This window comes from Gambusia affinis, linkage group LG05 (assembly GCF_019740435.1).
Source record: "Gambusia affinis linkage group LG05, SWU_Gaff_1.0, whole genome shotgun sequence".
NCBI lineage: Eukaryota > Metazoa > Chordata > Actinopteri > Cyprinodontiformes > Poeciliidae > Gambusia > Gambusia affinis.
In genome coordinates, this window is record NC_057872.1 from 30,634,959 (window position 1) to 30,650,903 (window position 15,945).

The 15,945-nt window shown below is 43.2% G+C and overlaps 2 protein-coding genes across 2 annotated transcripts in view; one reads left to right on the forward strand and one right to left on the reverse strand.

Annotated features, from left to right (window-relative positions):
- Positions 1 to 5,332: 5,332 nt before the first annotated feature.
- Positions 5,333 to 8,794, forward strand: tnfb (tumor necrosis factor b (TNF superfamily, member 2)). The gene is made up of 4 exons (XM_044118393.1): positions 5,333 to 7,107; positions 7,198 to 7,252; positions 7,338 to 7,397; positions 7,949 to 8,794. The coding sequence occupies exons 1-4, from the start codon at positions 6,919 to 6,921 to the stop codon at positions 8,392 to 8,394; spliced, it is 750 nt and encodes a 249-aa protein (XP_043974328.1). The 5' UTR covers positions 5,333 to 6,918; the 3' UTR covers positions 8,395 to 8,794.
- Positions 8,795 to 9,997: 1,203 nt separating this feature from the next.
- The window catches only part of gabbr1a (gamma-aminobutyric acid (GABA) B receptor, 1a), an 81,539-nt gene continuing 75,591 nt past the window's right edge, over positions 9,998 to 15,945 (reverse strand). Inside the window, exons 22-24 of the mRNA XM_044118390.1 lie at positions 14,658 to 14,786; positions 13,757 to 13,900; positions 9,998 to 12,944 (exon numbers count right to left, since the gene is read on the reverse strand). Of these exons, the coding sequence (XP_043974325.1) occupies positions 12,666 to 12,944; positions 13,757 to 13,900; positions 14,658 to 14,786 (552 nt within the window). The 3' untranslated portion in view covers positions 9,998 to 12,665. The remainder of the gene's footprint in view (positions 12,945 to 13,756; positions 13,901 to 14,657; positions 14,787 to 15,945) is intronic.

The window sequence follows — 15,945 nt, forward strand, 5'->3', positions numbered from 1 at the left end:
ATACCATTTATTTACATTTATTTACTGTTTTCTGAATGGGGGGGCACTTCTGCTAATGCACTGTCAGCAGAGATCATTTTTCTTTTAGCACTTTTGCGTTTTTGCTAACTTTGAAGCTTAGCTTCCTTCAAATTAATTTTTCCCAATAAACTCTAAAGTACTAAAGTACTAAAGTACTAAAGTACTAAAGTACTAAAGTACTAACTTACTGGACTGTTTTGTAAACTTTCAGTTGAATTAACTTAAATATCGGTGGAAAAGTTTTGGTTAATGACAGTTAATGCAGGAAACAGTTTAAAATCTACTGACATCTTTCTGATCAAAGTCCAAACGAGGAGGGTGGAGAGAAACCGAGTCCTGCAAAAAACAGGACATTTCCTCACTTTCTAAAAATATCCTGACTCCCGGGACAGGACGTGAAATACGGACGTTTGGTCACCCTACCATAAAGCTGAAGATAGTTTTACTCTTTCTCTTGTACCTTACAAGCAGCTTGTCCCAAACACTAAAATACTTAGAAAACTAAAATAAAATGCATTTTATGGTTTCATTATTTCTGCCACTGGAAAATGTTTGTAAATCTTTTATTCCATATATTCTAAGAAATCCTGATTCATTTAATGTTTTTATTCTTTTCCTCTGTTTACAAAAAAAAAAAAACCTTCTAAATGACGGGTGGAATTACAATGGAGTAAAATAGCAACAGCTCATTAAATATGAATTTTAACACTTCAAAAAATGTTTATGCTGAAAAGCTAAACATGTTGCAAACGCTAATGCTAATGCTATTGCTAATGCTAGCATCCACATTTCTAAGGAAGTTCTACAATTGATCAGCAGTTCCTGAAACTGTAAAACTGAACGGACAGAGAAACACTTTACACCAATCTGATGGATGAAGGACCTGAAGAGTTTTTCATTTGGAGATTAAAAACTATAAATATCTTTGTTGCTGAGTCTATATGTTTATTTATTTAGGGTGACCAGACGTCCTCTTTTTCCCGGACATGTCCTACTTTTCAGACCTAAAAATATATCCGGGGGGAATTTAAAAATTGTCCGGGATTTTGGTCAACTGCCTCAAAACACATTACATAGCTTACAGTGCATTGTGATCACATTGCCACTCCGTTCCACTACTCCATTCCAGGTTTCTTTGTATGGTAAATTAGTCCCGCCCTGCTCCCCAAATCCAATCACGTTGCATTATGTGTGTGTGGGAAAAGTAAAGATAGCTGAGTTGACTTGTTCACCGGCCGCTAGACTAGTTAAACCTTAAGTGTGACAGGCGATAGAACATGTGTGTCCGCCGATTCTACGGCAAAAATGCCTAAACGAAAGTGTTTACGGAGGAATTAAAGAAAAGATTCCCGTGCTTTCGTCAAGGTCGTGATCCCTATGAGGCGGAGTGTTTGACGTGTAAGGCAGGAACTAATGTGTCTGTGGCAAATAAAGGTGCCAACGACCTGCAAGTGCAGTGAATTCAGCAAAGCAGCGAAAGCAGCCAGAGGCGAAAGCTCTTCGGCTAAAGTCACAGATTTCTTTGTGACAAAGTCAGACAGTGCAGCCGTCACTGCAGCAGAAGGCAGCTTTGCTTTCCATACTGTTAGGCAGTATAAAGTTAATAACTTTTCTCTGTATTTGGTAGCTTTGCCTTTTAAACTGTATGATTTGAGTAAAACCATTTACTTCTCTGAAATTCTGGTCCGATCCTCCTGACAGAACCGGTTACATCATAGTAACTGTCATGAATGCTATTGCTAGTTAGCGCAGCCACCAGTGACGGTGGATGCACAGTTTTCCTGGAACGTTGAGCACCGTTGATTGACAGCGCTAACACCCGCCTCCTGGCTGTGATTGGTGCATTTCTTCAGTCAGTAGCTCAGACAGGAGATGAACCTTTTCCCAGATTATCTGTCTCATATTACGCTGTGGTGACATGATGACAGTTTTAAAAGTTTTGTAACAGATTTACGGGTTTCTAAAGGATCCATTTAAAGCTCCAAGCTTTAACTTCCTGGTTGATGTGTGAAGTTGTTGCCTCAATGTTTCCACATGTTATTCTCTCCTCATGATGCGATGTGTTCTTTGGAGAGCACCAGTCCTCCCACCTCTGCCCCCCACCTTCTTACTTCATAGTAGGGATGATTTTCTCAGACCTGCAAACTTCCCCTTCTCCCCTGAAAACGTCTCGATGTTATCGTGGCTGATCAGTTCCTCTTCACGTTCATGAGTCGACGTTCAAATATCTCATGAATTCTTCCTCCCTGATTGGCCTTTGATTCATGTTGGCTCTCTCACGTTGTTTAAAGGCACAGTATAAAATAAATCAATAAAAAAATTATTCTCATTCTTCTTGGCAAACAGAAATAAAGGTTAACTTTAACCTGACACAGGAGAGGTTTGATCTACAGTTCAGTAATTGTTCTCCTCTTAGATGAATCATGAAGATGCATGAGTCACCTCAGCTTTTAAAAGCACCTTAATGTCACAAAGTGTTGGGATTATTTGCATGTATTTCCAAGAACGTGTCCCCTGCACCTGCTCAGAGAGAATGAAAGTTGGGTTGGATTTTTACTGACCTTTAGGGAGCGAACGTGTTATTTAGGAGCTTCCTGTGCTGTTTGAACACACCGGATATCAAAACCTAGATCTTCGCTCGGTTATCTCCTTCTGAATAATCGAAAGGTGGGGGAGTGAGTCGCAGGAAACGTGAAGATGCAGCCTGTGTGTTTGTTTGTTTGTATATCCTGTGGGTGCTGCTTGATGAAGGTGAGGATGATGTCATCCGGCAACTTGTTGCGGTCGGATTGTGTTTGCGACACTGGAATGAATAAGTCGAGGTGAGACAGAGAGGAAGAGTTTCCCAACTGGGTTTAAACTGCAGTGTGGATATAAAGTCATAGTGCTGAACATCCAGCGGCCCACACAAAGTTTACCCACAATCCAATGGGCCACATTCAGCAGCTACTTCTGTCTCCCTCAGAAAAAACAACACATTCACCAGAATACAGAAAATAATTCATCTATAAAAAGATTGATGAAAGAACTGATTAAAGAACAGAGATAATAAAATACATTGAGGGAAAAATCCCTTTACCTGATAATCATGATAGTAACAATTGTTCATGTTACTATTTTTATTACTGTATTTTACTATGTATTTATTTATTATTACTGTAGTTATTCATGATATTTCACAATAAAAACCCTAAAGTATTACTCAAAGAAAATTTTAAAATATGAGAAAATAAAAACAGATTAATGAAGATTTATAAAACTAAACCAATTAATAACAACAACAATACTAATAATAATAATTATAATAATGTTAATAATTATCAGAAAAATCAATAATATTAGGAGAGGAAATCAGACAAATAATGAAGGAAATAATAAAACAGAAAAATAATAACAGTAATGCCCAAGTTAAATCACAGCAAATTTAAAAAGGGACTGAAAAATTATTGATTTACATTTTTAAAAAAAATTAATTTATGATCATAATAAAACAAAAAGATAGAAAAGAACCAATAAACAAACAAATAACAAAATAAAATTATTTTGGTTTATTTTGGTTCTGATGGTTCTGATGGAGAACCACCAGAACCACCAGAACCACCAGAACCATCAGAACCATCAGAACCACCAGAACCATCAGAACCACCAGAACCATCAGGACCATCAGAACCACCAGAACCACCAGAACCATCAGAACCATCAGGACCATCAGAACCATCAGAACCACCAGAACCATCAGAACCATCAGAACCATCAGAACCACCAGAACCATCAGAACCACCAGAACCATCAGAACCACCAGAACCACCAGAACCATCAGAACCACCAGAACCATCAGAACCTGACTGGCCTTCCTCCTCACACAGGAAGTTTCTGATGGCAGCAGCGTGGAAGACGATCCGACAGAACCGCCTGGAACATCTGGAGGCCGGAGGAGAACAAGATGGAGGACAGAACTCAGCAACAGGAACAGGAAGGAAGTTGATGCGTGGGGGCGGAGTCCAAAATAAAACATCTCATTAACAGGAACAAATTTGGACACATGAAGATGTCAATCTGGTGATTCACTGGAAGAAACACGATGAGACCTGATGCTCTGAGTGATTAAACCTCACAACTCATGGCTCGTAATCACTATCGTCATGGCAACAGCATCACAACTGACACGGAGGTTGAAGATCTGCCTTAGCAGCTCCAACGTGGCAGGAACCAACAGGACCGCCAACGGCCCAATGAGCTGTCGCCGTCGGCAACCAGGATGTGCCTACAGTTTACAAATGCATTATTTAAAAATAAGTATAAATAATACTTAATACTGTAAATATATTTTTAGGTGAGTTAAACTAAAGCACACAACTAAACATTTACAAATCAATAGAGATCAACAAAATTTGGCTTTTGGAAAAAGAAAAAAAAATGTCCTTGATATAAACAAAATAATTTCTAGAAAATAATGAGAATTAAATAAAAAGGTCTGACAAAATAAGTTATTAATATTCACACCTTTCAGTAATTAGGAGAAGCTCCTTTGTGTGGTTCTTTGTGCAGCTTCCCCTGACTGATACGTTTCAGGAAGCTCTTCTCTGATTGGTTGGAGTAATAATGAACCAGTCGCTTATTTTATCTGAAACATTTGTAATTAATATATATTTTGTATAAATACATGTTCACTTTGACATTAACAGCCTATGTTGTATTTTTTTGTTAAAAAAACAAAACAAAACAAAAAAACTGTTGAGTTCTGTTGATCATGATTGATTAATAATAAAATAATAAAATAATAAAAACAATAAAAAAGCTAAAAGTAATCCTAGATGGGAGAAAACGTTTTATAAGTTTCAAAATTCATTTACAAGATAGAAGGGAATATTTAATGTATTTAAATAACTTTTCTGATCCACGTTTTCATAATATTCCGGTTCTGAACAGAACCTGAACAGAACCTGAACAGAACCTGAACAGAACCTGAACAGAACCTGAACAGAACCATCAGAAAGAGTCCTGTGAACTCCTGAAGGAAACCAATCTCATTGAGGTTGTGGCTTCAACAGGAACATTTTCATAAACACGTCGTTTCTTCTGAACCTGCAGAGTCCAGAACCAGCCTGAGGAAAAAAAAGTAGAAACTGTGAGCTTTGATCAGCTAATGATTAATGATCAGCTGATGATTAATGATCAGCTGATGATTAATGATCAGCTGACGGTCAGTTACAGCCGCTCCACCTCTGAATGATGGCGTTATTCCTTCAAGGCGTTCTGGTGGAACAGGTTCTGTCCTGCAGGCTGAAGGTTTCTCTGCGTTTCTCCCTCTGCATGTCGCTGATCTCTCTGGGTACTCCGACTTCCTCACAGTCCAAAAACAGGACAGACAGATTAACGGGTCAGAAATGTATCAGATTTCAGCGTTTCAGATCAAACCAGACGGTGTGAGTAACAAGGTTTGTAATCACCCACAATCATAAATCATTGTTCATTTGGGCCTGTGTGGTTCTGGAGGTTCTGCCCACATTCGGGATCTGTTCTCTGCATTTCTTCTGTGGTTTTTCTGAGTTTTACAGAAAGATGCTGCTGCTTCTCCAGATCAGGAAACACAAATGTTACTTTCTCTCTTTTTGCTGCAGGCAGCTTCACTCCTCACTGTCAGCATCAAAACAAACCTCGTAAAACCGAAAGAGCTGAAGAACTTTGGATTCATGCAGAGGTTGCAGAGGCATGTTTTAGTTTAACAAAAAATTCTTGATTTTATTGAAATGCATGATGTCGCCGGGCATCTTTGGTTTCCCTTAAGAGAATCCATCATGTCTTCCTCACTGAGCGATGGGAACGTCTCCGGACCGAAACAGAGGACACAGATATCCTCTGGGTTGAATCTGAAGACTTTTAAAGTTCAGACTGAACTTTAAAATGGATCAGAATTGATTTTGAAGCCAAAGCTGAGCAGAGCTTCAGGATGAAATCAGACAGTTTGGTGAAAGTGAAAAGGGAGCATCAGAGGAGGAAGAACCGGCGGGCCGGCCGGGTCAGGTTGGATCACCTCCATGATGTGAAACAGAAAGTGTGGAGCTGCCAAGTTTTGCTTTTCAGACTGAACAAAACTTCCAGAGGACTTTTCACCCAAAGACACAAACATGAACTCACAGAAAAAGAAATCACTTTAAGCTTTTCTCATTCACTTTCCTTTGTGTATTTTTAAAACATGTTTTTGGATGTTGAGTAAATATTAATATTAATATTAATATTAATGCAGTGATTATGTTTTGCATTCCTGCCCACTGTGTGGTTTAGCTGATCATTCACCATCTGTTTGTTGTATTCGTGGTAACATCTGTGAACTTTCAGCCCTGCATTAAACTGATCACAGATCAGATAAACTGCTGGAGTGAAAACTGAGTCCAGGGTTGATTCCGGCTGCGCAGGTCGAGATTACAGATTACAGATTACAGATTACAGATTAAAGATTACAGATTACAGATTAAAGATTACAGATTACAGCGGCCTGAGGCCTGGATTACTTGTTGTTAAAGCATCTGAAGGCTGCGGCTCCAAACTCAGCTCTGACTGTCTCCTGTCTGCATGTTTGTGGATCAATCTGTCCGTCTTAAAAACTCCATCCACTTTCCCGTCCTGAAACCGCAGCTCCCGCCGCAGAGTAACACTCCACACACACACCGAGAAATTCTGTGACTTCTCTTTCCTTTGCGGCGCTCTGCTGCAGCTGCGGCCTCTCTCCGCTCACTCTGTGACATAACTGGAGTTTCCCTTCTGCAAGAGCAGCCGCCACTGCATAAATACTAAGAGGCGTGCTGGCAGAAGTTCATTCTAACTCAAAGACAGGCGTAAGCAGAGAGGGCTGCCGGCTCCAGCAGACTGCCAAGTGTTTCAGTCGGACACCAGAGGATGACGGGATACAAAATCACAGCGGGAGACGTGGAGGCCGGGCCTCAGGACAGGATGGAGGTCCTGGTGCAGAAGAAGTCGTCCACAGGGTGGCTGTGGAAGGTGCTGGCGGTGCTGGTCTTACTGGCGCTCTGCCTTGGAGGCGCCCGGCTGTACGTTTGGTACCAGCTCGAAAGATCACAGTCAACAGTAAGGAGATTCTGCTGTATGTCTGGGTTTAATCTGAAATCTGGTTTCATCTCTGGAACGTGTTTTTAATCAATGTTTCCTCTCCTCCAGACGCAGGCAGGACACACAGCAGCACCAATCAGAATGGGCTCTGATGAGGCAACAGGTGAGCATCCTGACGTTCGTTCACATGAAGACAGAAAGATTGGGTCGAGGATCATCTGAGCTCATGTTTGTCTGTTCGTCCTCAGGTGCTCACTCCACGCTGAAAGAAATGAGCAAAAAAGCAAAAGCAGCCATTCATCTAGAAGGTGAGTAAGAGTTTAACAGCTTCAACATGTTTTACCAAAGTTAACGTAAAAATGAGAAAAAATACTCATGAAAAACAAAAGTCTGCTGAAGTACCGATAATAAAACATCATTTAATGTTTAAAAATGACATCAATTTGGACCAAAACATGGAGTTATGTGGGAATTTTGGTATTTTCAGGATCAAAATGAAAATAATTGATATAAATAACTACAAACTCAGGAAAAACTAACATTTTTCAAAATCTTACCAAGTAGCTTTGCTCTAGTTTCCAGTGCAAATATCTTTCAGGAAGTTACAGGAGTTTGTTTAAATCAATAATTATTTGATATTTATAGAAGATTTCTAGTTCCTCTGGGAGATTATTTCACTCATAATAAGACATTTCTCCCATGTTATAACGTTTTTTCCAGATTAAGAGGTGACTCCCCTAAAACAAGCTCTTATATTTTGCACTGAAACCAGACAGAAACATTTGGTAGTATTGATGGTTTTACGGTGTTGACCCACCTGCGGCTCCAAGTCAGAGTTTTAACTAGTGGATCGTTTCAGGTCATTACGATGAAACAGGCAACGCGACGGCCGTGGAGTGGCGTGACCGCGTGGGCCAGGCCTTCTCTCAGGGCGGTTTCCGTCTCCATGACAACCAGATCATCATCCCGGAGAGCGGCCTGTACTTCGTCTACAGCCAGGTGTCCTTCCGGGTGTCCCGGTCCAGCGACCAGGAGGCCGGGGGGCGCCCGCCGTCCCTCAGCCACCGCGTCCGCAGGATGTCTCAGGCCATCGGAACCAAGGTGTCCCTGCTGAGCGCCGTCAGGTCGGCCTGCGAGAACGTCCAGGAGGACGGCGAGCGGTCCGGCCACGGCTGCTACAGCACCATCTACCTGGGCGCCGTGTTCCAGCTGGACCGAGGGGACACGCTGGAGACGGAGACCAACCAGCTGAAGCAGCTGGACACGGACGACGGGAAGACCTTCTTTGGCGTGTTCGCGCTTTGAGCCGCTGCTGTGATACTAAGAGACTGATCCTGGACAGGATTTAAAAAGACAAATGCACATTTTTACACTTTTATTCCGCCTGAAGGTGATGTAGAAATGCTAACATCTCCATGGAGATGGAACTAGACTTTATGAACTGTAACAGTTTGAAACTTTATCTGTTTTAGGCACTTTTTGACTTTATTTATGTTGATCTCAGATTGTAAGACTAGACTTCTGCTGTAGCAGAAATGTCTCCACTATTTACTTGTATGTATTTATTTATATTTATTGGTATTTAAATTTGTAGGATTTTTGGTTTAATATTATATTTAATATGAATAAAATGCATAAAAATCAACAAAAACTGAAGTAGATTTCTGAGGCTTGAAGCCGCGTTGGAAGTTCCAGTTTGCACACAAACACATAACTCTCTTAAACACACACACACACACACACACACACACACCTACACACACACACACGCACTCACACACACAGAGAGAGAGAGTTGGCAAAAGTTGTTTGAAATTCCTCTCCAGCCAGCAGATACTTTCTTTGTTAGCTCACAGCAGCGGAGGGGAATTTCCTGCTCGTTTTCAGTGACCCACTGACTGCTGTGTCAGGTGGAGGCCCGCAGAAGTCTCAGCCCAGATCGGGTTTTCCCCGGTGACGCCCCCTCACAACCCACACACACACACACAGTCACACACCCTGCAGCCTTCCTCCTCTCCTCAGCCACCATGACCACACACTCTGCCTTCAGTCAGCTGGAAACTCAGACGACACGGGAAGCTGTTTTCTGTGTGTGTGTGTGTGTGTGTGTGTGTGTGTGCGTGTGTGCGTGTTGTGGGATCATGGGATTACACCACAGCTGGTTTGCATCACACCATCATCATCTAAAAACACACTTGAACACAAACAGTGGCAGCAGTGGGAGCGATTTGTCTGCGTCTGCGCCCTTCGTCCCGGTAATGAGGCTCCGGCTGCTGAAAACAAACCACAACTTTCTGCTTAATGAGCTCTTCCTTTTGTTTCCACTCCCACAGGTCATCCAGAAAAATGTCTCCACACAAACACAGTCGACCTCAAACGATAAACCTCAGAAAAGGTCTCAGGAAGTCAGAAAACAGACATGTGGTGACCCCTAGTGGAGCCACAGGAGACAGCTTCTCAAGTGAAAAAACTATTTATTCATGTTACCCACATATTAACATACACATACTCTGAAATATATTAACATTTAAGATCTTTAGATATAGTGTGTACAAATATCCCCAAATCCATGTTTATTAGCATATCTGTGCAGGACAACAGAACATTTCTTGTGGTTTTGCTGCATTCATGTTACACAATCCGACCCACTGAGCTGAAACTGTAAAGCTGAACATCCGTCATCGTTTGGGTTAAAGTGCAGCTTCACAGCCAGCAGCTGGAGAACATCTGGTAAACTTGTTTTACCTGCAGATGGAGCTTATTGGTCGTTTCTTCAGAATAAAAACAGATTCTCTTCCTTCATCTGTAACTTTGACACGTTTGAGGAAAAAAAGAAAGAAAAACTGAAATCATTTATGGTTTTTAAACATCTTCATAAAAACTAGAAAAAGCTCACAGAGATGAAATGCAACAGAAATCATGCGTTTATTCACAAAGCTTTGCAAGAAGTTCTCACACCCCACTGACGTTCACATCATGTTCCCACAGACCTCAGGCGGCTGTTTAGGACTTCATGGCCAGCAGAAAGTAGTGGAGAATTGTGAGAAGTTGCCATGCCAACCATTAGTCGGCAATTTCCCAGGTAATGGAAACAGAGCAAAGAAGAAGCTCCTTTAATCAACGCTTTACATGTGGGAGAAACTAGCATTCCTCATGTCGCCTGGTGGTGGCAGCATCATGCTGTGTGGACAGATGGAGTCAAATCAGGACAGTCCAGGATTAAACCCCGAGCTATTCACTCACCGGTGCTCTTTACACTGCCATGCCACACTTTCAGGTCTAAATCAGTTAGAAAAATATACAATTGTCTGTGAAAATCTTTACTACTTTGTTTTGATCTCTCAGATAAAGTCCCAGTAAAACACGATGAAGCTAAAATGTGAAAATGTTCAGGCGTGAGAGATTGAACTTTAGGATTATTATCTTCTATATTCTGCAGTAAGAGAGCAAACTAAGCTGAAGCCACGCAAATGTCAAGCAGCTCAAACGTTTTATTTAGACTTTTAAATTAGGTGAAGAAACATGTTTAGAGTCTTTGGAGGAGATTTTCCTGCTGTTGAATCTGAAACTGAATCTTTCTGACATCCAGCTGAGATCAACTGCAGTCAAACGTTACTCAGAAGAATTCACTGAACGATTCTCTGCTGCTCAAGTGTTGACCCAGCGCTGAATAACCAATTTACAACAGGACTGGGGTCAAAGGTCAGTGAAAGTATTTTACATATTGAAGGCTGTGTGAACCTCTGATGATAAGTTCTGGGGATGTTTACTGACGTCAGACAATCAGATAAATGAGAAACTTCAGCTGCATAAAAATCCTTGTGGGTGGAACCACTTCAGGAACGACGAGGCGTTCAGGAACGACGAGGCGTTCAGGAACGACGCTGCATTCAGGAACGGCGAGGCGTTCAGGAACAACGCCACGTTCAGGAACGACTGGGCGTTCAGGAACGACGAGGCCTTCAGGAACGACGAGGCCTTCAGGAACGACGAGGCGTTCAGGAACAACGAGGCGTTCAGGAACAACGAGGCGTTCAGGAACAACGAGGTGTTCAGGAACAACGCCGCATTCAGGAACGACGAGGCGTTCAGGAACGACGAGGCGTTCAGGAACGACGAGGCGTTCAGGAACAACGAGGCGTTCAGGAACAACGCCACGTTCAGGAACGACTGGGCGTTCAGGAACGACGAGGCATTCAGGAACGACGAGGCCTTCAGGAACGACGAGGCGTTCAGGAACAACGAGGCGTTCAGGAACAACGAGGCGTTCAGGAACAACGAGGTGTTCAGGAACAACGCCGCATTCAGGAACGACGAGGCGTTCAGGAACGAAACGGCGTTCAGGAACGATGCAGCGGTTCCGCCCCGTCCAGAACCAGCAGCGGTTCTGTTTCAGCTCCTCCGATTTACGGATCAGAACAAAGAGACTTTTGTGTTTGGTACACAGCATCATTCCTCCACCACCGTGCTGACCAGTCAGTAGGATGCGTCCATCAAGACCCTCCGATCGGCCCAGATGTTCAGGTTTTCTCTAATTGGCTGAGGAGAATCTCAGACGGGTTTTTGGTGGTTCGTCTGAACCTACTGGACCTTCCACCCCTGGGAAGGTCAGCAGCCGTCCTAAATGTCCTCCACAGGGGAACGAGGTTTCTGCCTGCAGCATGTTGGACTTCAGAGAGACACAGATGGATGAGCAGGATGTCTGTGTCCTGCTGCATAAACCAGAACTGACATCATTTATAGATGATGATTGGATCCTATCCACTGATTCTGAGATCAGGAAGCAACATGCTGCACATCCCTCATGAGGCTTTAATGAAGCAGGAAGTTTCTCATTTGTCCAACTTTAAAACACCAGAACCGGGTCAGAAACTCAGCAGGATGTGTGGTTTCAGTAAAAGTGACCAATAAAGAGCCTGCGTGTGTTTAACCTCAAATTACAAGAAATTAAAAATCCCCAAGAAAAGAATCATGAAAAACTAATGAAGCTTCAGAAAAACCCCAGCTGGTCTCTCTGCTCTCCATCAAGGTTCATATTTGAAATGCAGCCTGGACAACAGACATGCTGACCTCTGACCTTCAGGGTATGGCTATTAAATAAATCACATGACAACTTTTGGATAAACGTGGCGTTCCCGGGAACGTTGAATAAAATCTGTACACTGCTTCAGTAACGTTCAGTTTTCTCCTGAAAAGTGAACAAAAATCAAACAATAACAGATCGAATATTACAGAACGAGAAGAACCATCTACTGCATGAGGGACGAACCCACCAGACACACGAAACAGCAGAAAAACACAAGAACATCTCCATCTCCACGGAGAGCGTGAGCGTTCAGGCGACCTCTGACCTCTGCAGGTCAGAGACTCTCGCTGCGGCGCCATGTGTGCTTCGTTTCTGGGTTTGGATGCAGAACGGTGAGGACAGCTGTTGATCTGTGGACTCCTGCCCGGCAGAGTGACCGTCACAGTCGTGTCCTGTTTGTGTCCACCCACCCCCTCCACCCCTTCACCGCCCCCGGCCCCCCCCCCCCCCACGGTTACGGTCCCCCCCCGGTCTCCCCCCGCCTCACCGCCTACTTGTAGAGCAGCGGGATCTGGCTGTTGTGACAGTGGTTGCGGTTCATCTTGCTGTCCGCCGGGTAGAGGCTGGACGAGTTGGAGAAGGACGGCGGCAGGGCGTGATTGTCCGCGGTGGGGTTGGGGTATCCTGGAGGGGGAAGCAGCGACTTGGGGTCGGTCTGGGACGGCGGGGCGTTGTGGTTCTGATTCTGGCCTGAGGTGGGTTGGCGGCGGTTGCGTATTGCCTGACGCTCGGCCAGCTGGTTGCGAAGTGCAGACACTCTCTCTTCTTTCTGGAAAACCAGATGACAGGAAAACTTTAGTCTTCTAGCGACTGCAGAGAACTTCTTCTGCTCAGTCCAATTCTGTCCAAGTCACAAAGCATTAATGTTTATGTTTTATTAAATGTTTTATTAAATGTTTTATTAAATGTTTTATTAAATGTTTTATTAAATGTTTTAGTGCTTTACCAGATTGGGCTCCTTTTGTTGTTTTTTTAAACACATTAAAGGGCAACAATAAATGGCACAATGGAATTTCTCCGGAACCAGAACTTTTGTTCAACTGGGATTTTATTAGAAAACAACATTTGTGCAAAAATAAAAGTGATGATAAATTTGTTGTGTGTATTTTGTTGACCCTTCACAGCCACCATAAAATATACTTTAATATTCATTAATCTGTCTTAGCTTTAGCACAGAGGCTAACATGAAATGTTTAGCTAATCTCTGCTGTGTGGGGGATCAGCCAATCAGCACCACTGGGTTCTGGTTGGGTTCTGATTGGGTTCTGGTTGGGTTCTGGTGTGGTTCTGGTGTGGTTCTGTTTGGGTTCTGGTTGGGTTCTGTTTGGGTTCTGGTTGGGTTCTGGTGTGGTTCTGGTGTGGTTCTGGTGTGGTTCTGGTGTGGTTCTGGTTGGGTTCTGATTGGGTTCTGGTTGGGTTCTGGTGTGGTTCTGCTGTGGTTCTGGTTGGGTTCTGTTTGGGTTCTGGTTAGGTTCTGGTGTGGTTCTGCTGTGGTTCTGGTTGGGTTCTGTTTGGGTTCTGGTTAGGTTCTGGTGTGGTTCTGGTGTGGTTCTGGTGTGGTTCTGGGTAAAGCTCCGTCACCTCCTGGATGATCTTCTGCAGCTCCCGGTTCTCCCGCTCCAGCTGCCTGGACTTCTCCTCGTCGTTGTTGTTGGTGGACGATCCGGTCTTCAGCGTGTCCTGCTGCTCCGACTGCCACTCGCCGCGGGTGATGAGGCGCCGCATCTGCACCGCCGAGGAAACAATGACTGATGGACGCAGCCAGGAAGTAACTAGTTACATTTACTCAGGTACATTTGCATGAGTAACCTTTTGGAAAAAAATACTGTTTGGTTTATTTTTGCTCCTTCTTACTATAAAGTACTGCTTCTCTCACTGAGGTAACATTTCTGAATACTCAGTCAGAGTAACTTCAATTAATGAGGAACCAATTATATGTTCTGTTTTAGTTTTATTTAATGATGAAGCGATGTGTGTGAGAAGGTTGCAGCTAAATGTAAACAGTAAATAAATTAAACTCTTGAGTTGATTTTTTACCAAATACTTTTTTACTTTTGCTGAATGTTTTGCACAGAAACGTTTATTTGAGTAAAAGTATTAATTAAGTAGCGCTGCTCTTAACGTTTGTCGGTTCTCTGCCTCTGATGGTGGATCTGCTGATGAAACATCTTTCCATTTCTGCAGCAGTTTTTCCTGCAGGTTTTCCAACACTGTAAACTTAAGTTAGATTGGATTTTGCTGCAGAAAGTCTTCTTCTTCTATATGTTGTATCACCTTCAAAGTTTTATTTTTGAGGCACAAAACAATGTTACTTTTCCCTCTTCACCTTGACATTGCAATACTATTTCTAAAAACAGGAAGACATGAAGGGAAAGATGCACTTCACTCAAAATACTGAAATCTGAATGTTTATCAGCTGAGTCTGAACTTTGTTCTGACAGGTCTGACCTTCATTTTGACTCTACTGTGACGGTTCAGTCACCTTCGGTACGAAGAGCACCACCAGAGTGATGTAAGCAGAGAAGACGATGGCGAGCGAAGCGAAGGCGAAGGAGGCGTCCTGCTGCGAAGACAGGATCATCGTCACCGGCGCCGTGATCAGGCACAGCACCTGCAGCCGGAGACGCGGCACCGGTTAGAAACAAAGGACAGAACCACTTCCATAAAAACGTTAGCCATCTGTTCATCATTCCGGAGAGGAATCCCGAGTGAAAACAGCATTAAAAAGTCTCGACCGAGGCGACGGCCGGAGCTGTGGACTCATCAGAGCCGGCGGAGCGGAGAGGAAGACGCTCCGCTGCAGATCCCATTAACTATTGACGTCTTCATAAAGCTGAAATGTGAGCATCATAACACTAAACACACACTCCTAACTTGTCTCTCATTATGGGACCGAGTGACGAAACGAGCACACTGGCTGTTTTTATTGTCCTTATAAATTATTTGAAGTTAAACATACATTTATTTTCTAATCAACAAATCAGCACAGTTTAGGCCGATCTCATTAAAGAGCTTCTTTTATTAATTATTCAGTCCAGAAGAGGAAAAATATCTGAATAACACGCAGCAAAACGAAAGTGGCTCTGAACTCCTCTGCAGTTAGAAGTGACAGAAACCACTTATTGTTTTCAGACATTTTACATTCATTCCAAAGTCGCTCCATGTCAGGAAATGACAGCGAGTGTTTCTCTAAAGTGGCTATGGAGAGCATAATGGCACCTATTTCAGCTGAAAGTGCATCCTAGGTGTCTCCATTTAAGGTGATTCACTTGGTATCAGCCGCCCCTGAAAGATGTTTACGACACACAGCTAGCTGCATTAATGTTCTCCTTCAGAAGCCAAATTGCTGCATTTTCCTGCGAACGGCCGGAGCAGATCTATAGAAGGCGCCATGCGTCCAGCCGCGTCCCGCTGTGAACATTCTGCTTATTATTTAGAATAAAGCCGAAGTGCTGCACTGTGTGCATGAGCAGCAACGGACCGCAGCACAATAGAAGGTGGATTTTATTGATTTTTGTTAACAAATGTCTTCAGAGATGCCCGTGTCGTTGCGGCACAAAGCGATAGTTTGCGCTGCGAGTTTAGCAGGAATCTGTTCCTGTGAAGGAAAACTTCACCACAAGCTGCTGAAATCTGTTCCAACTTCCTGTTTGTTTTAACCCAATCAGGAGCTTCAACATGTTCCTGCAGCAACAATCAGGAAGGTTTACGCTGCCTTCAGCTAACTTTAGAGGTCAAATTAAAGGTCTTCCATGAGAATGGACTGCCGA

Excerpts from the sequence above, each read along its gene's own strand:
- tnfb (XM_044118393.1), top strand. The coding sequence starts at position 6,919 with ATGACGGGATACAAAATCACAGCGGGAGACGTGGAGGCCGGGCCTCAG. Across the intron at positions 7,108-7,197 it reads TCGAAAGATCACAGTCAACA|ACGCAGGCAGGACACACAGC; the intron begins GTAAGGAGATTC and ends CCTCTCCTCCAG. Across the intron at positions 7,253-7,337 it reads GGGCTCTGATGAGGCAACAG|GTGCTCACTCCACGCTGAAA; the intron begins GTGAGCATCCTG and ends GTTCGTCCTCAG.